The sequence below is a fragment of the Sturnira hondurensis genome, unplaced genomic scaffold, assembly GCF_014824575.4.
Source record: "Sturnira hondurensis isolate 20B ecotype Veracruz unplaced genomic scaffold, ASM1482457v3 Scaffold0010428, whole genome shotgun sequence".
NCBI classification, from domain to species: Eukaryota; Metazoa; Chordata; class Mammalia; order Chiroptera; family Phyllostomidae; genus Sturnira; species Sturnira hondurensis.
The window spans coordinates 7320987-7341216 of NW_028083059.1; the positions used below are offsets into that span (position 1 = coordinate 7320987).

The 20230-nt window shown below is 37.1% G+C and overlaps 1 protein-coding gene across 5 annotated transcripts in view; it reads right to left on the reverse strand.

Moving 5' to 3' along the window:
- The window catches only part of ABI3BP (ABI family member 3 binding protein), a 255288-nt gene that overhangs the window by 141229 nt on the left and 93829 nt on the right, over positions 1–20230 (reverse strand). For all 5 annotated transcript variants that reach the window (XM_037058952.1, XM_037058953.1, XM_037058951.1 and 2 more), the window contains exons 4-6: positions 17062–17194; positions 2176–2357; positions 1567–1622 (exon numbers count right to left, since the gene is read on the reverse strand). In XM_037058952.1, the coding sequence (XP_036914847.1) occupies positions 1567–1622; positions 2176–2357; positions 17062–17194 (371 nt within the window). The remainder of the gene's footprint in view (positions 1–1566; positions 1623–2175; positions 2358–17061; positions 17195–20230) is intronic.

The following is a 20230-nucleotide window of genomic DNA, read 5'->3' on the forward strand; positions in this document are numbered from 1 at the left end:
TCATGATTTTAATTTTATAATGAAAATATACTTAGAAATAAAAAATATTCCAAAGTTTTAACAGTAGACCATAAATGGTTTTGTACTAGTCCTGTAGTGGGTTATAGGCAATTTTGTTAATATTTCTTTTTTATTTTATATATTCTAAATCTTTAAATATTAGATAATTAAGAAAAATTAAAACTGAAGAAAAAAGAAATAAAGAAGGAAAGAAAGAGGAAGACACAAAGAAAGAACAACAAAAAGAGAGAAAGAAGGAAGACAAGGACGGAAAGAAGAGAGGGAGGAAGGGAAGAAAACTAAAGAAAGGAAAAAAAAAATCATGGCTTGGGAATGTATCTGCAATCCCCTTTTTTAATATTATTATTTGAAATGAAATACTTTCCTGGGCCATTACAGTAATTTGGTAATCATACTTTGATAGTTATTCTAGTATGCACACTTTTCTGCCAATTCAAACCACAGAAACATTCTCCTTAGCAAGATTATTATTTCTCAATCAGCTCTATTTCATCCAAACCCATTTTCTGTCAGGAAAAAGAACTCAGCATATTTATTATTATCATTATTATTATTATTATTATTTCTGTGGGGCACTTACTACCTTTCTCCCCACAAAGCTGCGTGATCAGTGGAGCAGTCTGTGGACTACTTAATTAGACATAAAAATATACCCATCCACATACATTGAACAGACTAGCTTTGCAACCATGAATAGTCTTCACAGGTTCACTTGACTGCAGGCTATCTCCGTGGCTGAAAAGTTCAATTCCTAGCACCAAAGCTAGGACCAAATCCCACTCTTCTCATCAAAGTGCCTCCTCCACTTACTCAGTGACATGACATCCTTTGCTTTGTAATTGGGCATGTGATTTAAAATGCAAACAACTGTGTGACGGTTATAACAATGGCTTATGTTTACAACTGGTAGCACATAGCTGCTGGGATGCTTCCTGAGCACAGGTTTTGAAAGGAGAAGGGAAAGAGAACAAGGGACTGAGCTTCTGAAGTGAGAGAGAAAACGGTGACTGGATGGGGGGAAATGCCTGGCACGTAAGATGTATGAACATTTACGGCACTAAGCAAAGGCTGTGTGCATGAAAAAGACAAACCAAGGTCTTGTCATTTTGAAAAGGGTTGGCTCTTTTCAGTAGGAAGTGATAGAAAATAAAGAAAAGATGTGAACAATAGCAATGTAAGTACAGCATGGGCCAACTTGCTCCTGAAACATGTTACAGTAAAGAAACAGTACACGGGACAGAAGATAATAAGCATTATTTCAAAATACCTAGAATAATGAAGTCCTAGAGTAACTATATTAAATATCAGACTTTTAGAGCTTTAAACAAATTAGATGTGCTTTTATCTTATACTTCTACCTTTGTTTTCTGAAAAAAAAACCCAACTAATTCCTAAAATGATAAGTATTTTACCTAAACCCCATCCCACAGCTAATCAGTCGATCCAGTCTCAGTACTGAATAATAGGACTCTCTCCTTACTTAAATAAAAATACAATGCAAATACAATTATTAAAAAACATTCTTGAAAATAACCTGGTACATACCACTGTGTTCACTTGATCATAGGTACTTTGAATTTTCCCATTTACTTTGTTTATACCTGACAAGAACAAGAGGAAAATGATATTATTTTCATCTTTCTTGCTTCTAAATCAATTTTATGTAACCATTATGAGAACAACTAGAAGTCCTACTATCTCTAACTTAAGCATATTATTTTACTTACTATTATTTTAAATACTGATTCCGATAAAGATTTTGAAAGAAGGGCTAAGAGGAAAGAAGCCCAGGACCCCCTAAAGCCTCAGTGAAAACCGGTTCACTTTTCCATCTGGACATTTGCACACATTACGTGTTTTTTGGCTAAACTGGTTTGCATAGGTCAGGGATTGATTTAAAATACTATAGTGATCAACCAACTGTTATTAATGGGGGCATCAAGTGTCAGTATCATTTAAAAACAAGGGTCTTAAAAAAGAGTCTGAAATATCAATGCACAACAAATTCTATTTACTTTTGTGTCTTCTCAAATACTAGAAGATGGGAATTACTTTGTCTCACATTACACAGTTAATACATAATTAAAAATTTGATCACTAGGGGCCAAAGAAAAACATTACAGAAAGCTTACTAAGACAGTTCCAGGTACTTACTTCCAATAATAGTCTTGTGATTGAAAATTTTACTCCAAATTCCACCTTCTACATTGTCTTTCACTCCAAATTCATAAACTGTGTCGGGCTTTAGATTTTCTACAATTGTTTCAGTGGCTGGACAGAGTTGAAAAATCCATTTCTTTTCCTTATCCTTTTCTCTATAGCGAATAGTATAAAACCTGTTGAAACCCCAAAATAGGATGCTTTAAAATCACAGAAAGATTCAGAATGTATTCTCAAGTTTCTTAATATATCACAGACCCTCATCTACTCCAAAGATTGGATTCTATATAATCTTGTTTAAATTTTTTAAATTTTTGTAGAGAACATTAAAAAATACCTTCATACATGCTTCAGATTTTAATTTATAATTGCAAATTAGGGGACTGTGCAGCACAGTTACGGTCCAACAGAATTCTGATTTCTTAGTTCTATTATTGCTACTTTGAAAAAATTAAAGTGGGGAAACAGTGGACGCTCATTTTTCTCCCAGTTACGCATAGAGAAGAACATAGGCATCATTTTACGATGTTATAGTTTCATAACTATGGCTTCAAGCCTTTCACCCCAAGAAAATTGCATTAGAAGTAATATCATTTGATTTTTTAAAAAGATTTTATTTATTTATCTTAGAGGGGAAGGGAAGGAGAGAGAGAAATATCAATGTATGGTTGCCTCTCATGCGTCCCCTGCTAGGAACCAGGAACTGGCCTGCAACCCAGGCATGTGCCCTGACTGGGAATCGAACCACTATCATGTGGTTCACAGGCCCGTATCCACTGAGCTACACCAGCCAGGGCTCATTTGATTTTTAAAAGAGAAAACTGAAACTCTAAGATGCAACCAGGACTATGTTTCGAGGGTGAAATTTTCTTACCATTATAAAAAAAGAATCAAGACCAACAGCCAAGGTAAGGGTACAATGAGAAAAATCAAACAATCTAAATCCAAAATCACTGTCATATATTTGCTGATAGCTTCAAAATATTTCACACATATATAAAGAATAATCATCTCCACCACTATTTTTGTACCTTTATCACACACTAGGTTGTATATATATATTTTCTCATTCAATTTTCACAAAAACATCTTAAGTGGTAGGGATTATTGCTTCCATTTTCCAAATGTGAAAGTGGAACTTTGGAAAGATTGCTTAGCTTGTCCATGTCACCCAGCTAATGACTTTTCCCCATGGCAATGGAAGAGCCAGAATACAAGGAAAGACTCCACTGGCTCTGCTCCCAATAGCCTCCCTTGGTGGGGCGGCAGAGCGGCAAAGGGGGCATCATCACAACTGTGTGTAGTAATGGGAATGAATGAATGAGAGCTACATGTGTCAGCATGGAGAGCTTTTACAAACAAAATATTGAATGAAAATAGTGAATTACAAGATGATACAGTGTCATGTCATTTATGTAAATATTAAAATGCACAAACACAAAATATGTTGCCATACATTATTGCTGGCATTGTAAGGAGACAACAGATTACGATAGTGCTCTGGCTCCCAATGAGCAGGTAGGAAGAGAAATGGGATTAAAGGTAAAAGAAGCAGATAGTTAAACTTTTATTATTTTTAAGTATTTTTTAATATAATTTTTATTTAATTCCTGTTCACGTACAGGTTTCTGTCTTATATTCCCAACCCTGCCCGCCCCCCACCCCATGCTCCCCGCCTCCCTCCCCTTTCCACCCCCCACCCCTAGTTATTGTCCATGTGTCCTTTATACTTGTTCATGTGAGTCCATTCCCTTTCCCCCTATGATTCTCTCCCCTCTCCCCTCTGGACCCTGACAGCCTGTTCCATATTTGAGTGTCATTGGTTGTATTTTGCTTGCTTGTTTGGTTTGTTTAGAATCCTGTTAACGGTGAGATCATATGATATTTGTCTTTCACCTCCTGGCTTATTTCGCTCAGCATAATGCTTTCCAGTTCCATCTATGATGTTGCAAAGGGTAGTAGTTCCTTCTTCCTTTCTGCAGCATAGAATTCTATTGTGTAAATGTACCATAGTTTTGTGATCCAGTCATTTACCGATGGGCATCTAGGTTGCTTCCAACTCTTGGCTATTGTGAATTGTGCTGCTATGAACATTGGGGTGCATAGGTCCTTTTGGATTGGTGTTTCAGGATTCTTAGGATATACTCCTAAGAGTGGGATTGCTAGGTCAAAAGGCACATCCATTTTTAGTTTTCTGAGAAAATTCCATACTGTTTTCCATAGTGGTTGTACCAGTCTGCAATCCCACCAACAGTGAACTTTAAGTAAGTATTTTAAGTAAATAGAACAAAATAATAGCTGTCATGTATGGTGATAGAAACACAGATGTTTGTCATACTATTTTAGATTCTTTCTTATGTTAAATTTTCTCTCAGAAATGTACTGCCTTTCCTCAACTCCTCAACTCAGAAAAATTAAATGGACTAAAATTCAGATCAACTGCATTTATGTGAGGCTTTTAGAAAATACCACTCATTTACTCATGCTTCAAACATTTGTGGATGAAAAAGGAGTTCTATGAAAAGTAACCTGTCAGGGTGACCAGATCATAAATTCCTAGCCAGGAAGGTCATATTGGGTAGTCACACACCAAGCATATTACTTTCTAATGAAAGCTTTATTTTTGCTTTATAGCAAGCCCTGTCCACTTGTTCTGTGTATGTAGGTTAAAACATCTTTGAAATAAACCATAACAACACTCAAGAGAGCACATAATATTGTCCACTATCCTGTAATCCAATCCCCACCTTGCTTTCTCCGACCTCTATGTGATCTTTCCTACGTTTGTTCCCTCAGTTCCAAACGCATAAGAGAAACTGCAAAAATGTCATTCTTGGGAGCAATTGGGACCTTGCTTCCTGTAACAGGCATCAGTTTTGCTTCAAATACAATCATAAAAATTGTCTACAGGTGTGTATGTTCCTCACATCAACACGTCTATTGTGCACCCTCTTAGTACCAGCCACAAATTCTTGGTGATACAAAAGCAATTACCCAGATTCTCTCTGGAAACAAGGGCCAGGACTGGCTACATAATTGGCAGGGTTCATTGCAAAATGAAAACATGCAGCCTCTAGTTAAAAAATGATTCAGAATGTCAAGACAGTGACAGTGGAGCCTTAGAAAGAGCATGGGGACTTATAAGGGGGCACTCTGTGTACCTGCACAGATTGCCTGCCCATGCATTCAGCAGAGGGCTTACAGTACAGTATGTACAGATAAAAAGAGATGAGTTTGTACATTCAACCTACATTTTTACCAGTCACACACTACTGAACTGCTCGAAACTATTCATTAGCTTGTTTCTTTCTAGTAAAAGCTGCTGTCCAGACTCCGGTCCCCGATTTCAAAGCAGTGCAAAACAGAATGAAGGTGGCTGTTCTAGCCACAATACTAACTGCTACTAAAAGGAAACATGATAAAGTACTAATCTTCTGTGTCCTCAAATCAAAACATTAACAGTGATTTATAAAACACATTTTTGACAAGTTTGATGCTTGGGCTTTTTGTTGATGCCTTTTCTCTGCTTGGCTTATGACAGAACTTTGAAGAAATAAAGAGAAGTTAAAATCAGACCAGATGGATGGCTACAGTTATAAATCTCTAGTTTGGATACATTTCTGAAGTCCTGAGTTGCTTGCATGATCCAGGGGGCCCAATGGTATCATCAGGGAAGAACTCTGGAGGGTCTGCTTGTAGCCATTTGGATATTCAGAACATATCTCATATCCTTATTAAGTGGTACAAAACTGTTGAAGACAGTGTTTGGTTCACCTGGCATTATTCTGTGCTTTGAGTTCCTCAATTGTCTCAATACTGACAATAATTGTTATTATAGCTTAAAGAAATTCATACATAGCTCCTCAAAATGCAGTAGAGAGGGCAGATAGTGGTTTGGATATTTGTCAGCTGAAAATTAGTAGCATTATTTTGGAAGAGTCTCTTTGCCCATTTACACCTAGATACTTTTTTCTCCACTGAAAAAGAAAGGGGGATGGACTTCTGGACAAAATGGAGGCATAGATAGATACACTTTGCCTCCTTGCAAAACCAAAAGAGGACAACAACAAATTTAAAAACAAAAAATAACCAGAACTGCCAGAAAAATTGAATTAGCATGGAAGTCCAACAACCAAGGAGTTAAGGAAAAACATTCACCTAGACTGGTAGGAGGCACGGAGATGGGCAGCCACAGCAGAGAGGACGCAAGGCAAGGAAAGGCAAGAGCGGGAGGAACAGCAGTTCCAAATTTGCTTCAGGATAAACCAGAGCAACTGGGGAGTGAGAGACTGTGCCCAACCCAGACAGACTGGGTTTTCCCAACCCAGGGTTCAAGCATGGGAAAATAAAGCCTCAAAATGTGCGGCTGTAAAAAATCTATGGGGGTGAGGGCGGGAGAAACTCCCAGTCTCATAGGATGGTTCACTGAAGAGACCCACAGGGTTCTAGAATGTACTAAGGCCCACCCACCTGGGAATCAGCACCAGAAGGGCCCAATTTGCTTGTGGGTAGCGGAGGAAGTGAGTGACTGAATGCTGGCCAAGCAAGCATCATCGTTCCCTCTCGGACCCCTCCCTCACATACAGCCACATGGGTTGCCCTACCCTGGCAAATACCTAAGGCTCCACCTCTTACAATGTAACAGGCACAACAAGACAAAAAAATATGGCTCAAATGAAAACAGATCAAAACTTCAAAAACAGAAGTGATGATGAGATAGCTAACCTATCAGACGCACAGTTCAAAACACTGGTAATCAGTCTGTGACCAAAACAATAGTCACAGAAATGGTTGAGTATGGTTCCAAAATAGAGTAAAAAGTGAAGACTATGGTAAGTGAAATAAAAAAAATATACCAGGAACCAACAGGTAAGGGAAGGAAACCAGGACTCAAGTCACCAATTTGGACCACAAGAAAGAAATAAACATTCAGTCACAACTGAATTAAGTAACAAGAATGAAGAAAAATGAGGAAAGGCTTAGGAACCTCTGGGACAACTTTAAATGTTCCAACATTAGAATCATAGGGGTGACAGAAGTAGAAGAAGAAGAGCAAGAAATTAAAAACTTATTTGAAAAAATAATGAAGGAGAACATCCCCAATTTGGCAAAGGAAATAGACTTCCAGGAAGTCCAGGAAGCTCAGAGAGTCCCAAACAAGTTGGACCCAAGGAAGCACACACCAAGGCACATCATAATTACATTAGCCAAGATTAAAATGAAGGAGAGAATCCTAGAAGCAGCAAGAGATAAGGGGACAGTCACCTACAAAGGAGATCCTATAAGAGTATCAGCTGATTGCTCAAAAGAAACCTTACAGGCAAGAAGGGGCTGGAAAGAATTATTTGAAGTCATGAAAGGCAAGGACCTCTATCTAAGATGACTATCAAGTGAGCTATCATTTAGAATGGAAGGGCAGATAAAGTGCTTCCCAGATGAGGTTAAGTTGAAGGAGTTCATCATCACCAAGCCTTTATTATATGAAATGCTAAAAGGCCTTATATAAAGAAAAGAAGATAATCAAAAATATGAACAGTAACATGACAGTAAACTCACAAATATCAACAACTGAACCTAAAACAAACAAAAACAAACTAAGCAAACAACTATAACAGGAATAGAATCACAGAAATGGAAATTACATGGAGGGTTATCAGTGGGGAGGGAGAAGGGAAAGAATGAGTGAAAAGGTACAGGGAATAAGAAGCATAAACAGTAGGTACAAAACAGACGGGGGAGTTTGAGAATGGTATAGGAAATGAAGAAGCCAAAGAACTTGGGTGTACAACCCATAGACATGAACTAAGTGGGGGAGGAATGCCAGTGGGAGGGGGCATACAGGGGAGAGGGACATAAAGGTGGGGGAAGGGATGACTGTAATAGCATAGTCAATAAAATTATATTTTAAAAGAAAGAATGAAAGGGGAATGCACTAGATGATCTTTGACATTATTTCTGTTTCTAAATATGTATTCTATGGACACATCAGACACTCTATTCTAATAAAATACAAAGGCAAAATACTGGGTAAAAGCAGAGGTAGAAATTCCATAAACAAAATTTGTGAGGTAACTTGCAGTGAATTATATTAAATGGAGAAATTGAAGAATGTCAAAATAAAGTTAGTCCTTCACAAACTAGCCAGGTTTGGTGCAAATGGTTGGCTCACTATGGATTTTCTATACTTTTTTCAGCAATGTTTTTATTTCTATGTAATTAACTACTATTATATTTCCTAAAACATCTACTTCACGCAAGTTTTGCTCTCTTCACATAAAGTACACTTCCTGTCACACCCCCCCCCATCAATGTTTCCTGCCTTCATGAGACTGTGATTACTGATACACATTCTGTCCTCATTCCCTTCCTCTCAAAGTGTCTCTCCCTTCACTCTTTCCTGGCCCTTCTGATTCCAGGGTTTTTCCTTCTGAAAAATACACAGCTTGGTAATTTTATTCTATCTGCTTTCCAACCATTCTCTTGATTACTTCAAAGACCTTTCTTTAAGTCTACATTGTGTTCAAATATTTTCCATTCTTTCAAAACAGTAATAAAACTGATGCTTGCTTTTTATCCCTGCTTCTATCTTTTAGCACAAAACTCCTCAAAAGTAATCTATTTTCTCACACTTTCTTGCTACTCATAATGCCTAAACCTGCAAAGTGGTGCCTGACTTGCTCATACAGTAAAACCTTAGGATCAAATTAATGACTTAATCCTCCATTAATTTCATAATTACCTTAAAATTTCCTCATTTTTTTCAAACCTGTTCTTATTCCTCTTGATTTTAGGTTCCCTCTCCCATCATGTTCAATCAGTTTTCAAGTCTCTTTTCTATTCCTAAGTAGCTTTAAGGGCCTGGTTTAGGTCCCAATTATCTTAGAACTCTCGCAGTGGTTTTCAAACTGGTCAACCATTTCCAAAATCTCTCTCCATTATTACCTACAGCTGGCTGGCTTAAGCTCAATAGAATAAAAGTTTCTAGTAATTTTAGTGCTATCTAAAATGCAATAGTTTGAAGCGGTAATTATAACATGACATATTATGTTGTGAACAATTATAACAAGGCAAATGTCTAAAATATCAAGACTAGTAGAAAATATAGTAAGGATTTATTGAGTACTCACTGTATGCCAGATGCTATGTTAACATAGCCACATTTTATGGTGTCAACTCATTAAATCTGACAACTCTGAGATATTACTATTATTACCCCCATTTTACAGATGAGAAGACCAAGTCTTAAAGCATTTAAGTAACTTGTCCAAGGCTAATAATAGAGGAGAATTTAACTTAGGTTAGTTAACCCGACCAGAATTTATACTCTTGACATCCATACTGTTACCATCCCTGGAGATATTCACTGGGAACTCTGGATGGGAGATGCTGCAGAGGAGGTTCAAGGGCCGACTGCACCGGCTGGATGATTTTTAAGGCTTGTTCTTAACATTTCATTTGCTTATTAGCTTATACCTTTGTTGAGACCTACTATTATAAAACATGATGCCAGGTTCTTTGGAGATGGAAGATGAGCGGGACACCATGCATAATTTCAAAAATGAGCTCACAGTATAGTAAGAAAGTCAGATGTATGCATGAATATAACTAAAGAAGGTGGGTGAAAAGCAGACAGTGCTGAGGGTGGTTGCATATGGCACCTTGCAGCCTGAACTTGTAAACTGGACAGGCTGCATTTTAAGTCCCATCCTAGTGGAGTGATTTAACCAGCGATTTAGTGACATCCTAACCAGGTCTAAGGAAAGCACAGTAGGCCAGATTCAGACCTCATGTCAGGAGCTTGACTCAGATATTCCTTGGGACACATCCTTAGGAGAGAGCCTATGCTTCCACTCACCAGGCAGATGTTCAATAGGGGAGTGATGTTGAGCATCAATGAAGGAAGCTAGATTTATCAGCTGTAGTCCAGAGATGAGATAACAAAGCAATGACTCATAAAAGAATCAGAATAAAGGGGGAAAACAAACAGATCAAAACTTTATTTTTATGAAAGAATTGATGTCATTAGACTCCTTTGTGCTCTAGGTGCCAAGGAAAATGTAAACAAAAATCAAAACTGAATTTTCATACTTCACAGGGAAGTTAAAGTGATGGGGAAAGGAGTTCTTTCCTTAGTGGACAAAAGGTAAATTTAGTTTGAGTTTGAGATGCTGACCACCTTTACCTGGTTAACCGAATAAAAATACTCCATGGGCATCTAAAAATATAGTCTCAGAATTTTGGAAATGAGTCAAGGTCTGAGGTTTAGCATTGGGAATCATTTACATCTTTGCCATTCCCACTGCTCTCTGTAGAAGAGCCACATCGACAATTCCTGGGAGCTTTTAGAAATGCAGGCTCTCAGGCTCTTTCTTCCTCAGGACTGTGGATCAGCATCTGCATTTTAACAAGGTCTCCCAAATGGTTTACAGGCACATCAAAGTTTGAGAAGTACTGTCCTACATGGAAGTGACAGTTAAAGACAGGGCATAGATGAGGGAAGGAGATCGCACGGATGCGAGATCTAAGGAGAGAATGGAACTCTATTCCGTGTGTGGGAGGCAGAGAAGTAAGCAGCAGAGGAGAGGGAGGTAAGGGAAAAATCTAAATAAAAATGTAAAAGAAAGAAAGAGTTCAAGAATTGATAAATGGCCAACAAGTCCATAGAGAGGTTAAAAAGGATTAGAACTGGGAAAATTTTACTGGATTTAGCAATTAATTGATCATCGATGATTACAAAAAGAAGTTTCAGTGAGTAGCAGAGAGGGATGGAAACCAGCGAAATGTAATCAAGTCTGGCACGGAAATTACCAAGAAATAGTTTTGGAATTAAAACAGGAGATTAAAAAGCAGCTTGGGAGATGCAGCAGGATCAACAGAAGACTGTTTTCAGGTAGGGAATTCTGAAGCATATTTGCAAGCACAGGGCAGGTCACCAGTGGCAGCTAAGGGGCCAAGGTCAAGGAGGAAGTCTTACAGAATGTGGAGGGAGCATGATGATGAGCGCTGTCTGGAGTTGGAAATGGATCCCTAGGGAAGAAGAGAGAGGTAAAGATAAATCTAGGCTGAAGAAAGAGTAACCTGATGGAGAATAGTCTAAATTTCCTCAGTATTGCAGTCAGGAGGAATTAGGGTCAGAAAAGAGCCAAGAAAAACAGGCAGGATGCTATTTTCATGATGTGGGGTAAGGTGAGGAGTGCCTGGACTGGAATCCTTGGCGAGGAAATGGAGAAGTCAAAGATAAAGATACTTACTTGTGTACCTCTCAAAGATAACACAGCGTAACCTGGGGGTTCGTTAGTTATAGGACATGAAAAAAAAGTTTCTGATTAGGGTGAGTGGAAGAATTATGGGACTTCAGAAAGTAATAAGACAAGTGAGGTGATATGTCATGAGTAAAAGTATGAGTTCAATGTTGTCATGTTCAGTTTCAAGTAATGGTAAGACAGAAGTAAAAATGCTGACATTTCATTGTTTATTAATCAGCATATATTTACTGATGGCCTACTATGTACCAGATGCTGGTGAGATAATGCTTGTGGTTAAGATACATATGATCTCTGTCCTCACAGAACTTAAAATGTATGTGGCAAGACAAATGGGTAACAAGGTATTGGGCTCATTCAGATGACAATTCACAAACATTGGAAATACCTGCTTCTTAAAAACTTGGGAAGAAAAAAGGAAAGTCAACAGCCTTCTCTGGGCCAGTTGAAAAGGAGGCCCCCATTCTACATTAAGAGGAAATAAATACAATATGAAAGTGTTAAAAATGTGGAAATAATATCTAAATGAATAATGAAATTTTAATAAGTTGGCAAAATGATAACTAAAGCAATCTTAAACAACTTAACAAGTTGGAAACATGGGAAGGAAAAAATAAGCCATTAATGGTGAAATAAATTTTGGTTAAAAACATGTTTCACTTTTCATCTGAGCCAATTTGGAAAGCTTTATTTTGACCTTAGACATATCAAGGACAAGTGAAACATTCTTCCATTCGAAGTCCAGTAGGAATAGAAACTGTAAATTCAGCCCATCTATTCTTCAATATGATCTTAGAAAAGGATGTATAAACAGGGAGAGCCACACGGACCCTATGCAAATAGGAATAGAAACATGCAACACAAAGGATGAATAAACATTTTATCAATAATTCCAAGTTTAAAACAAACAAACAAAAAACACTGGTTTTCTGATCACAAACTTACTGTACAGAGCTTTGGTATAGGAAGTCCAAAGTCAAAGTAAAAAAGTAAAAACTTTCCCATTAAATTATTTGCATTTGCATAGGATAAATGAGGCTATCCAACAAACCAATGTGATTTTCTTTTAAATCAGAGACTCTACACAAAGGCCCAAATATTAGAGTTAAATGGATTAAAATCATACCAGTTGGCACTTCTGTAGCGAGTCAAGGGCATTCAGATTTCAATGGTTTTTCAAGAAGATACTCCTGAAGCAAAACTTCAGCTGTATTAATCTTCCAATTTTTGAGAAGTAATCATTCCCTATAACTATTATTACTTATTCTAACCTACTAGATTAGTCTAAATTCTAAAAACATCTGTATGATCATATGAGAGTGAATTTCTCCAAGTCTGCTTCTAATTACATGAATTTAGAGTTGTTCTGGTAGATTTATTTGGCTGCTTATATCGTGTACAGTATTTCCAGAGCTTTTAAATGGGACTACTATTTTTTTCGCAAACACACAAAGACTTTAACACATCAGCTCTTTATTAACTAGGGAGAATGGAAGCATGGGTAAATGAAATTCAGATACTCCAAGTGCCTCTTTTTAGTCATTACAGTTTAATTCTTCCCTTTTAGTTATGTCCCATCAGTTCTCTATTTCCACCAAGGATGCCTTGATTCTCTCATTCACTCAGGTGTGAAAGCTTGCAAGCATTTTTAAAAACTTTTTATTTATTTATTTATTTATCTTTAGAGGGGAAGGAAAGGAGAGAAGGAGAGAAATATCAATGTGTGGTTGCTTCTCATGCATCCCCTGCTGGGAATTGGCTTGCAATCCAGGCATGTGCCCTGACTGGGAATCAAACTAAGATCCTTTGGTTTGCAGGCCTGCGCTCAATCCACTGAGCTACTCCAGCCAGGGCCACTTGCAATCATCTTGATCTGCTATTATTTAGTTTTTAAGAAACTTTATTGTAAGTGGAGTTATTTATTTTAAATATTGTAATTGGACAGGCCCGACTACCTCTTATTTGATGAGAAAGGCAGAGCCAGGGTGTGTGTCTGGGGTAGGGGTGAGGTGCATGCATGGTCTGAGTTGCTTGGGCCTGGGAGCCAACTGCCCTGATTAAAATCATAACTCAACTGGACCATCTGCTCCTCTATCTTCTCCACATTAATTATCTGCTTGTGGAGAAGATAACACATTAATTATCTGCTATCAAACCATGACAACATCTACCAATTAGAATCAGTCATTAGATAAATTCTTTCATGGAAGTATCAGTAGGACCAGGTGAGATTGAAGGAAAGGCTTGAGGATGGGAAAGTAATCATATCCAAATTATGCCATATGAATTTTCAGGTTACTGAACCACAGGATTTATCAAGCGAGTTGAATAGCCATTAAAATCAACTGTATTTTGCTATAATTGTACCAAATTTCCTTCCTTCCCTCCTTCCCTTTCTCCCTTCCTCTTCCCCTTCCTTCCCTCTTCCCTTTAGACTTTTTTAAAATAAGATACTAAAAATTACTTTTTTGTAAAAAAGCAATTTATAAATTTTTTTAAACACAGCAAAACAAATTGCTTTGTTTATTTCTCAGCATTGGAGCCCTAGACCAATCCACTAGAAACTGGAATTATCACAAGAAAGCATGTTCTTTCAAGAGTGCATTTTCCAAACAAAATAAGTATAAGTTTAGTAGTGGATGAAATAAGAAATATTTCTGATTCTTTGAAATATCTCAAAATTATTTATCAAAAATTCTGTTTTGGCAATATTTTCTACATGCCTTTTCCCAAGAATTCCTTCCTTCAGAACTGTGGAATGGATATGTGAAGGGAAACTTAATTTTTTTCTTAGTCTACATTTCCTAAACAAAGTCATATGAAAGATAATTTTGAGAACTTATAAACATTTTTAAAAACCTTTCTTTTTAGTCCAATTTAGACAAAAATAAGCACTACAAGAATACATATTTTGGCCAAAAAGTTCATGAAAAAGTGCTCAATACCTTAGTACATGAGAAATGCATATGAAAATGGTAATGATATATAACTACACTAGAATAACTAAGGTGAAAAGCACTGATAACATGAAGTGCTGGTGAAAATGTGGAGCAATCTGAACTCTTCATATCTTGCTTTTGGGAGTATAAATGGAAAAGTTAGGCAAAAACAAAAGAAAAAAAGAAACATTAAATATACAGTTTTCCTGAGAATCAGGAATTCTACTTCTGGGTATGTAAGAGAAATTAAAAGCTATGTCTATAAAAATGTTATACAAAAATGTTTATAAATTATATTATGAATATAATAACCAAAACAACACAATTCAGGTGTCCATCTGCAAGAAAATGGATAAATGAATTCTGGAATATTCCTACAATGAAATACTACTCAGGAATAGAAAAGGAATAGATTATTGATACTTGCAATATCAGAAATGAATGTCAAAAATATGCTGAATGGAAGTAGATAGACACAAAAAGAGAACATACAGTATTATTCCATTTTTTGTGTGGAATTCCAGAGTAGGCAAAACTAATCTATGGTAATAGAAATCAAATCAGTGGTTGCTTCTTGAGGAAAGTACTTTCTGGGATGATGGAAATGTACTATTTCACAATGAGATACCACTTCACACCAGTAAAAATGGCCATCATTAACAGATCAATAAACAACAAATGTTGGAGAGGATGTGGAGAAAAGGGAACCCTAGTACACCGTTGGTGGGAATGTGGACTGGTGCAGCTACTGTGGAGAACAGTATGGAATTTTCTCAGAAAACTAAAAATGGAACTGCCTTTTGATCCAGCAATTCCACTGCTGTGATTATACCCTAAGAATCCTGAAATACCAATCCAAAAGAACCTATGCACCAATGTTCATAACAGCACAATTTACAATAGTCAAGTGTTGGAAGCAACCTAAGTGCCCATCAGTAAATGAGTGGATAAAAAAACTTTGGTATATTTACACAATGGAATTCTAGCCAGCAGAGAGAAAGAAGGAGTTCCTATCCTTTGTGACAGCATGGATGGAACTAGACAGCATTATGCTAAGTGAAATAAGCCAGGTGGTGGAAGACAAATATCATATGATCTCACCTCTAAGTAGAACCTAATCAATAAAACAAACAAGCAGGTAAAATATAACCAAAGACACTGAAATTAAGAACAAAGTGACAGTAACGAGAGGTGAGGTTGGATGGGATATTGGGGGGAGAAGGGGGAAGAGTCATCAAGAAACATGTATAAAGGACACATGGACAAAGCCAAAGGAGAGTAGGATCGGAGGTAGGATGTGGGGATGGCTGGGGTGGGGAGAGCAGTGGGAAATGGAGACAACTGTACTTGAACAATAAAAAAGGAAAAAAATATTCAGAAAAAATTTTTAAAAAGCTTCAGTGACCCCTTATGGGGAGAAGAGAGAAAAGAACAAAGGGGTTGATTATTTTAATTGGGTTTGATTTTCACATAAGCTCCTGAATGGTTATCCAATAATTGTATGCTTCTAAGTGTGTACATATTTATTAACAATTATTACATATCTTCCTTTTAAAAAGTCATCTTTCATTCTTATGGAAGAAACTCCAAGCAGAGAATGCACTTTACATTTAAATAAAGTCATTTAATAATAAAAACTGTACTATTTCTTGATGGGATGTAAAATACATAAATATATATAATTTTTGTAACTGCACACCTAAGATCAATGCATCTTACTAGGTTTGTTATACCAAATAACAATTTTTAATTTAATAAAGGGAATGAAACAACCTCTAAAATTTGAAAATCACTGAGTGTTTTTTTAATTAAAAACATTTTAAATAAAAAATACTAAATACCTTGGCTGACTAACCTATTTAGCATTATGATTCAGAATTTAGCATGGTGCCCAGCACCTGAACAGGTCCAGACACATGTGTTGGGTGGCTGAGTGGCAGAAACTGAAAAATACACTTAGATTTTTCTTACTCTGTTTTGTCAAAGAAATGATAGCTTCGTTTCCAACTCTGTGCTTCTCCTCCACTTCCACTTCTCCCTGTGTGTGTGCCTCCAGGATTTCTAAGCCAGTGATTCTCCAATTTAGTGCTCACCTGAATCACCAGGAGGGCTGCTGAAATACATATGGCTGGGCCCCACCCTCGGAGTTTCTGATTCAGTAGCTCTGGAGGGGGACCCCCAGAATTTCCGTTTCTGACAAGTTCCCGGGTGCGGTTGATGCGAGTGCTGCTTGGTTTAGGAACCCCACTTTGAGAACTACTGCTTCTACTCCTACTTTAACTGCCAGATCGATGATCCATTCTTTTCCAGTCCAAGATCAGCCTTCCCAACTTTTAACAGTCTTCCCTAGTTACCCTCAGCCTCATCCTCCGAACTTTTAATATACTTCTCGCTGAACCTCCCTATTTGCTATATGGGTTTATTCTCCCTGGTAGTTTATTTTTTGTTAAGCAAACAATACTTGCATGTGTTTCCATATGGTGGGTGATAACTCCCTTAAGAGCAAGTTAGGTCATTTCATTCCCCTTATACTCAGAATACGCTGGAGAGCTAAGAGGTGATCTGTAAATGCTGATGTTCCTGGTATTAATATGTTCTTCTGAAACAGGTACAAAAACTAGATAATGAAAGCACTAATTTTCAGGTAAACAATAAAGTCTTCCACTATGATGAATTACCTGTCATTGGGACAGTTACTCGGCAATGTCCAGTCATGGTGTGGGTTAATGAGGAAACCCCAGGACAGGAAGACAGAGCTTGGTGTCAGAGTGCCAACCACCAGTTGGAGAGGTTTGCGAGAGCGTCTTTTGCCTATGGAAGTAACATACAGGTTAATTCCAGTAATATTTGATGTATTTTCATGATTGGGGTAAAAGGCATAAAGATGACTTGAGTAGTAAGATAATGAAGAATTTGAAAGTAGCAAGTTGTTTTTCTTTTCATATAATGCACAAATATTAATTCTCTGACAATGAATTGAAGCATGAATCGAATGAAATATTCCTTTGTGGTATTTATGTGTGTATATATGTATATATGTATGTATTCATATATGTGCAATATATGCTTATAAACTGTACCAAATTATATCTAATTTTTATTTTCTTGTAAGTCAGAGATGAATATGGACGTTTTGGCTATTACCAGTGAAGTAAATAAACACACACATTTCCATGTACATATACATACAGTATTCACATATACATATATGTGTGAATGTATATACACACACTCATTTCATGTCTTTTACAGAAAAAGCATGCAAATTTTTCCCCTAGGACTTTGATTTAGTATGAAATAACATCTAAGAAGAGAAAAGAAAGCTTACCCTTTAGGTTGTAGGTTATATTATTTCTAAACTTTTTTATAAGTGCAAAATGCCCCTAATACTATTGAAATAAGAATATTTTTACAGTGAGTATCTAGTAGAAAATGTGTATACATTTTTAATGATGCTGGAAGAATAGAAATCATGCAGGAAGCCCAGTTACTCTGATGGGACTAAGTAGATTCAGACAGGGTCTAGAGTGAGGTTGATAAAGCACTGTAGATTCCTTTTAAGTATGTAAGGGACAGACATTTGCACTTTCAAAAATATTTGAAACTACAAGAATGGAAACAGTAAAAAAAGAGTAGGGAAGATCCCCAGCCATGGAACGCAACACTGGTTCACCAAAAAACTCAAAGTGAATAAAATAAAAATCCAATAGCAGACCTAATAAAAATACATAGAGCTAACATAATACATATAGTTTGCATTCCCATTGGAGTTCCCTTTCCTTTCATGAAACTATGGCTGTTGGATTTTCTGTAGGATAGACTTGTGTCATCTTAATCTGATGCAGTGTGAACCAAGGGGTAGGAAGGTACCCATTGCATGAGCTTGGTGGAAATTATCTAAACAAAAACCCTTGAAAAGTGTGTCATACTGTTACTTCTACTAGATTTAAGTTCTGCAAATTGTTACTCCAGTGAAAAGCTTTCTGAGTCCAGAAAATACATAACCTAGTGATGACAAATTGCCTCACCGTAACATAGCTGAGTTTTAAAAAGATATTTAAAATAATTTCCAATGATACTTATTGTTTCCTTGGTTGCAAACATGCATTTATACTTCTCTGTTGATTTTTCCAGCTCCATCCATCCATAGTGCCTAGCATGATTGTTATTCAAAGGGTCCACGTCTGGCCCCCAAGAGGGGAAGATTAGAATCTGAGATGAGGGTAGAGAATGCATGTAGTTTGAAAAAGCCCTGAGGTATGCATGCCTTTTCCCCCTCCTGAGTTGATTTCCACTAATGTCATCTTATTTTACAAATGAATATGGATAGGCCCAGAGAAATTTCAAGGGTGGCCAAGATCACACCAAAAACAAGGTCAAGAATAAAATCTAACTCTCTTCCATTTGTGTCTAATTTTCTTTTTATTGCATTATTAGTTTAACTTACAATGTATGAATTGTGTATTTTTGGACAATTAAGATGCACTCCCTGCCAAATCTGGGAGAAAAGGGAGTGTGTCTTATAGTCCAACTGTAGCTTACCTGGCTGGCTGTGTGGGGGAGGGCAGTGGAGGAGTGGGGTCACAGGAGGCAGGAGCAGGGCCACCACTGCATTTTCCTCTCAAATGGTGGTGGTGGTGGGGGGGGGAGTATGTCTTATAGTCCAAAAATACAGTAGATGCCACTTAGATACCAAAGATACATTTTTCTTTTACTAAGGGAAGCTAAGGCTTACATGACCATCCAATGATTATTTCACTAAGTTTTGATGTTAATGTAAAATGATTAAATAATTAAAATTTATGTGGTAGATGCACATATAAAACGAATGGAAGCAAATCCACTAGTCATTTTATCATTTTCAAGTGCAGATTACAAAAACAAAAATTATATCCGTTGCCTGAAAGGAAAGGTGGGGTATTATATCCTGAGCAAGATGAAATAATTTCCTGAACTGGTCATCACAAAGTGAAAATTAACTTCAAGGCCAGCGTCAAAGAAGCCCCCAAATGAAATGAAGTTAGAAGGGGCTACCAATGTGCAAACACTCTCTTGACTTTCCTTATGTGTTTTTGTGTATTTTACTGTGATCATATTTGCATTAAAAGTTCAACGAGTCTGAAGCCAGAATCCCATGGAACCAGACCCATGCTTCTTGATTTTATTTTTTCAGTATTTTGAAATAGAGTCTTGGAATATTATGAGTACATTTATTTTGAGGTATATGGAAAGCTGCCTGGACAACTATCATTAACAAGTTATAAGGAGTGACTGAAATTTTCCTCGCGCTTTGGGATAATATAACAGGTCAAGAAAAAAATATAATCTTATTTTCAAAATGCACGAGCATTTATTGCTTCTCTTAAAAGAAAGAAAAACAACAGAAGGAGGGAGGAGAGGATTGTGGCAACCGATTTCTGGTAACCAGGCTTGGCAGGCACGTTGCGAAGACGGAACACACAGCTGCCAAAGGCCCCTCTGCTGGAGATGAAGATCTGGCTGCTCTCTACCCATTTCATACCTTAAGAAGGATGGAACGGAACAGAGCAAAAGATCCTTCTTCTGTGTGTGGCATCCAGTGCACTATATAAGTATGACTGGGGAATAATTACTTTGAGAACAACTCACATTGGAAAACAAGATCAACTTTATCTACAGTTAGGAAGGTGAGCTATCAGGTAGTAAAATCACATTCTCAGCTCTACTGGGCCTTCCTTGCCGCAGTGGCCAGCTTATGTGATCTGAGAAAAAACTTCAGTAGTGAAACTGAGGCAATTTCAAGGAGGATTTTAATCTCCCTTTCCTCGTGTGAAAATGTCTCTCCTCGTTCATTCATACGTCTCTATG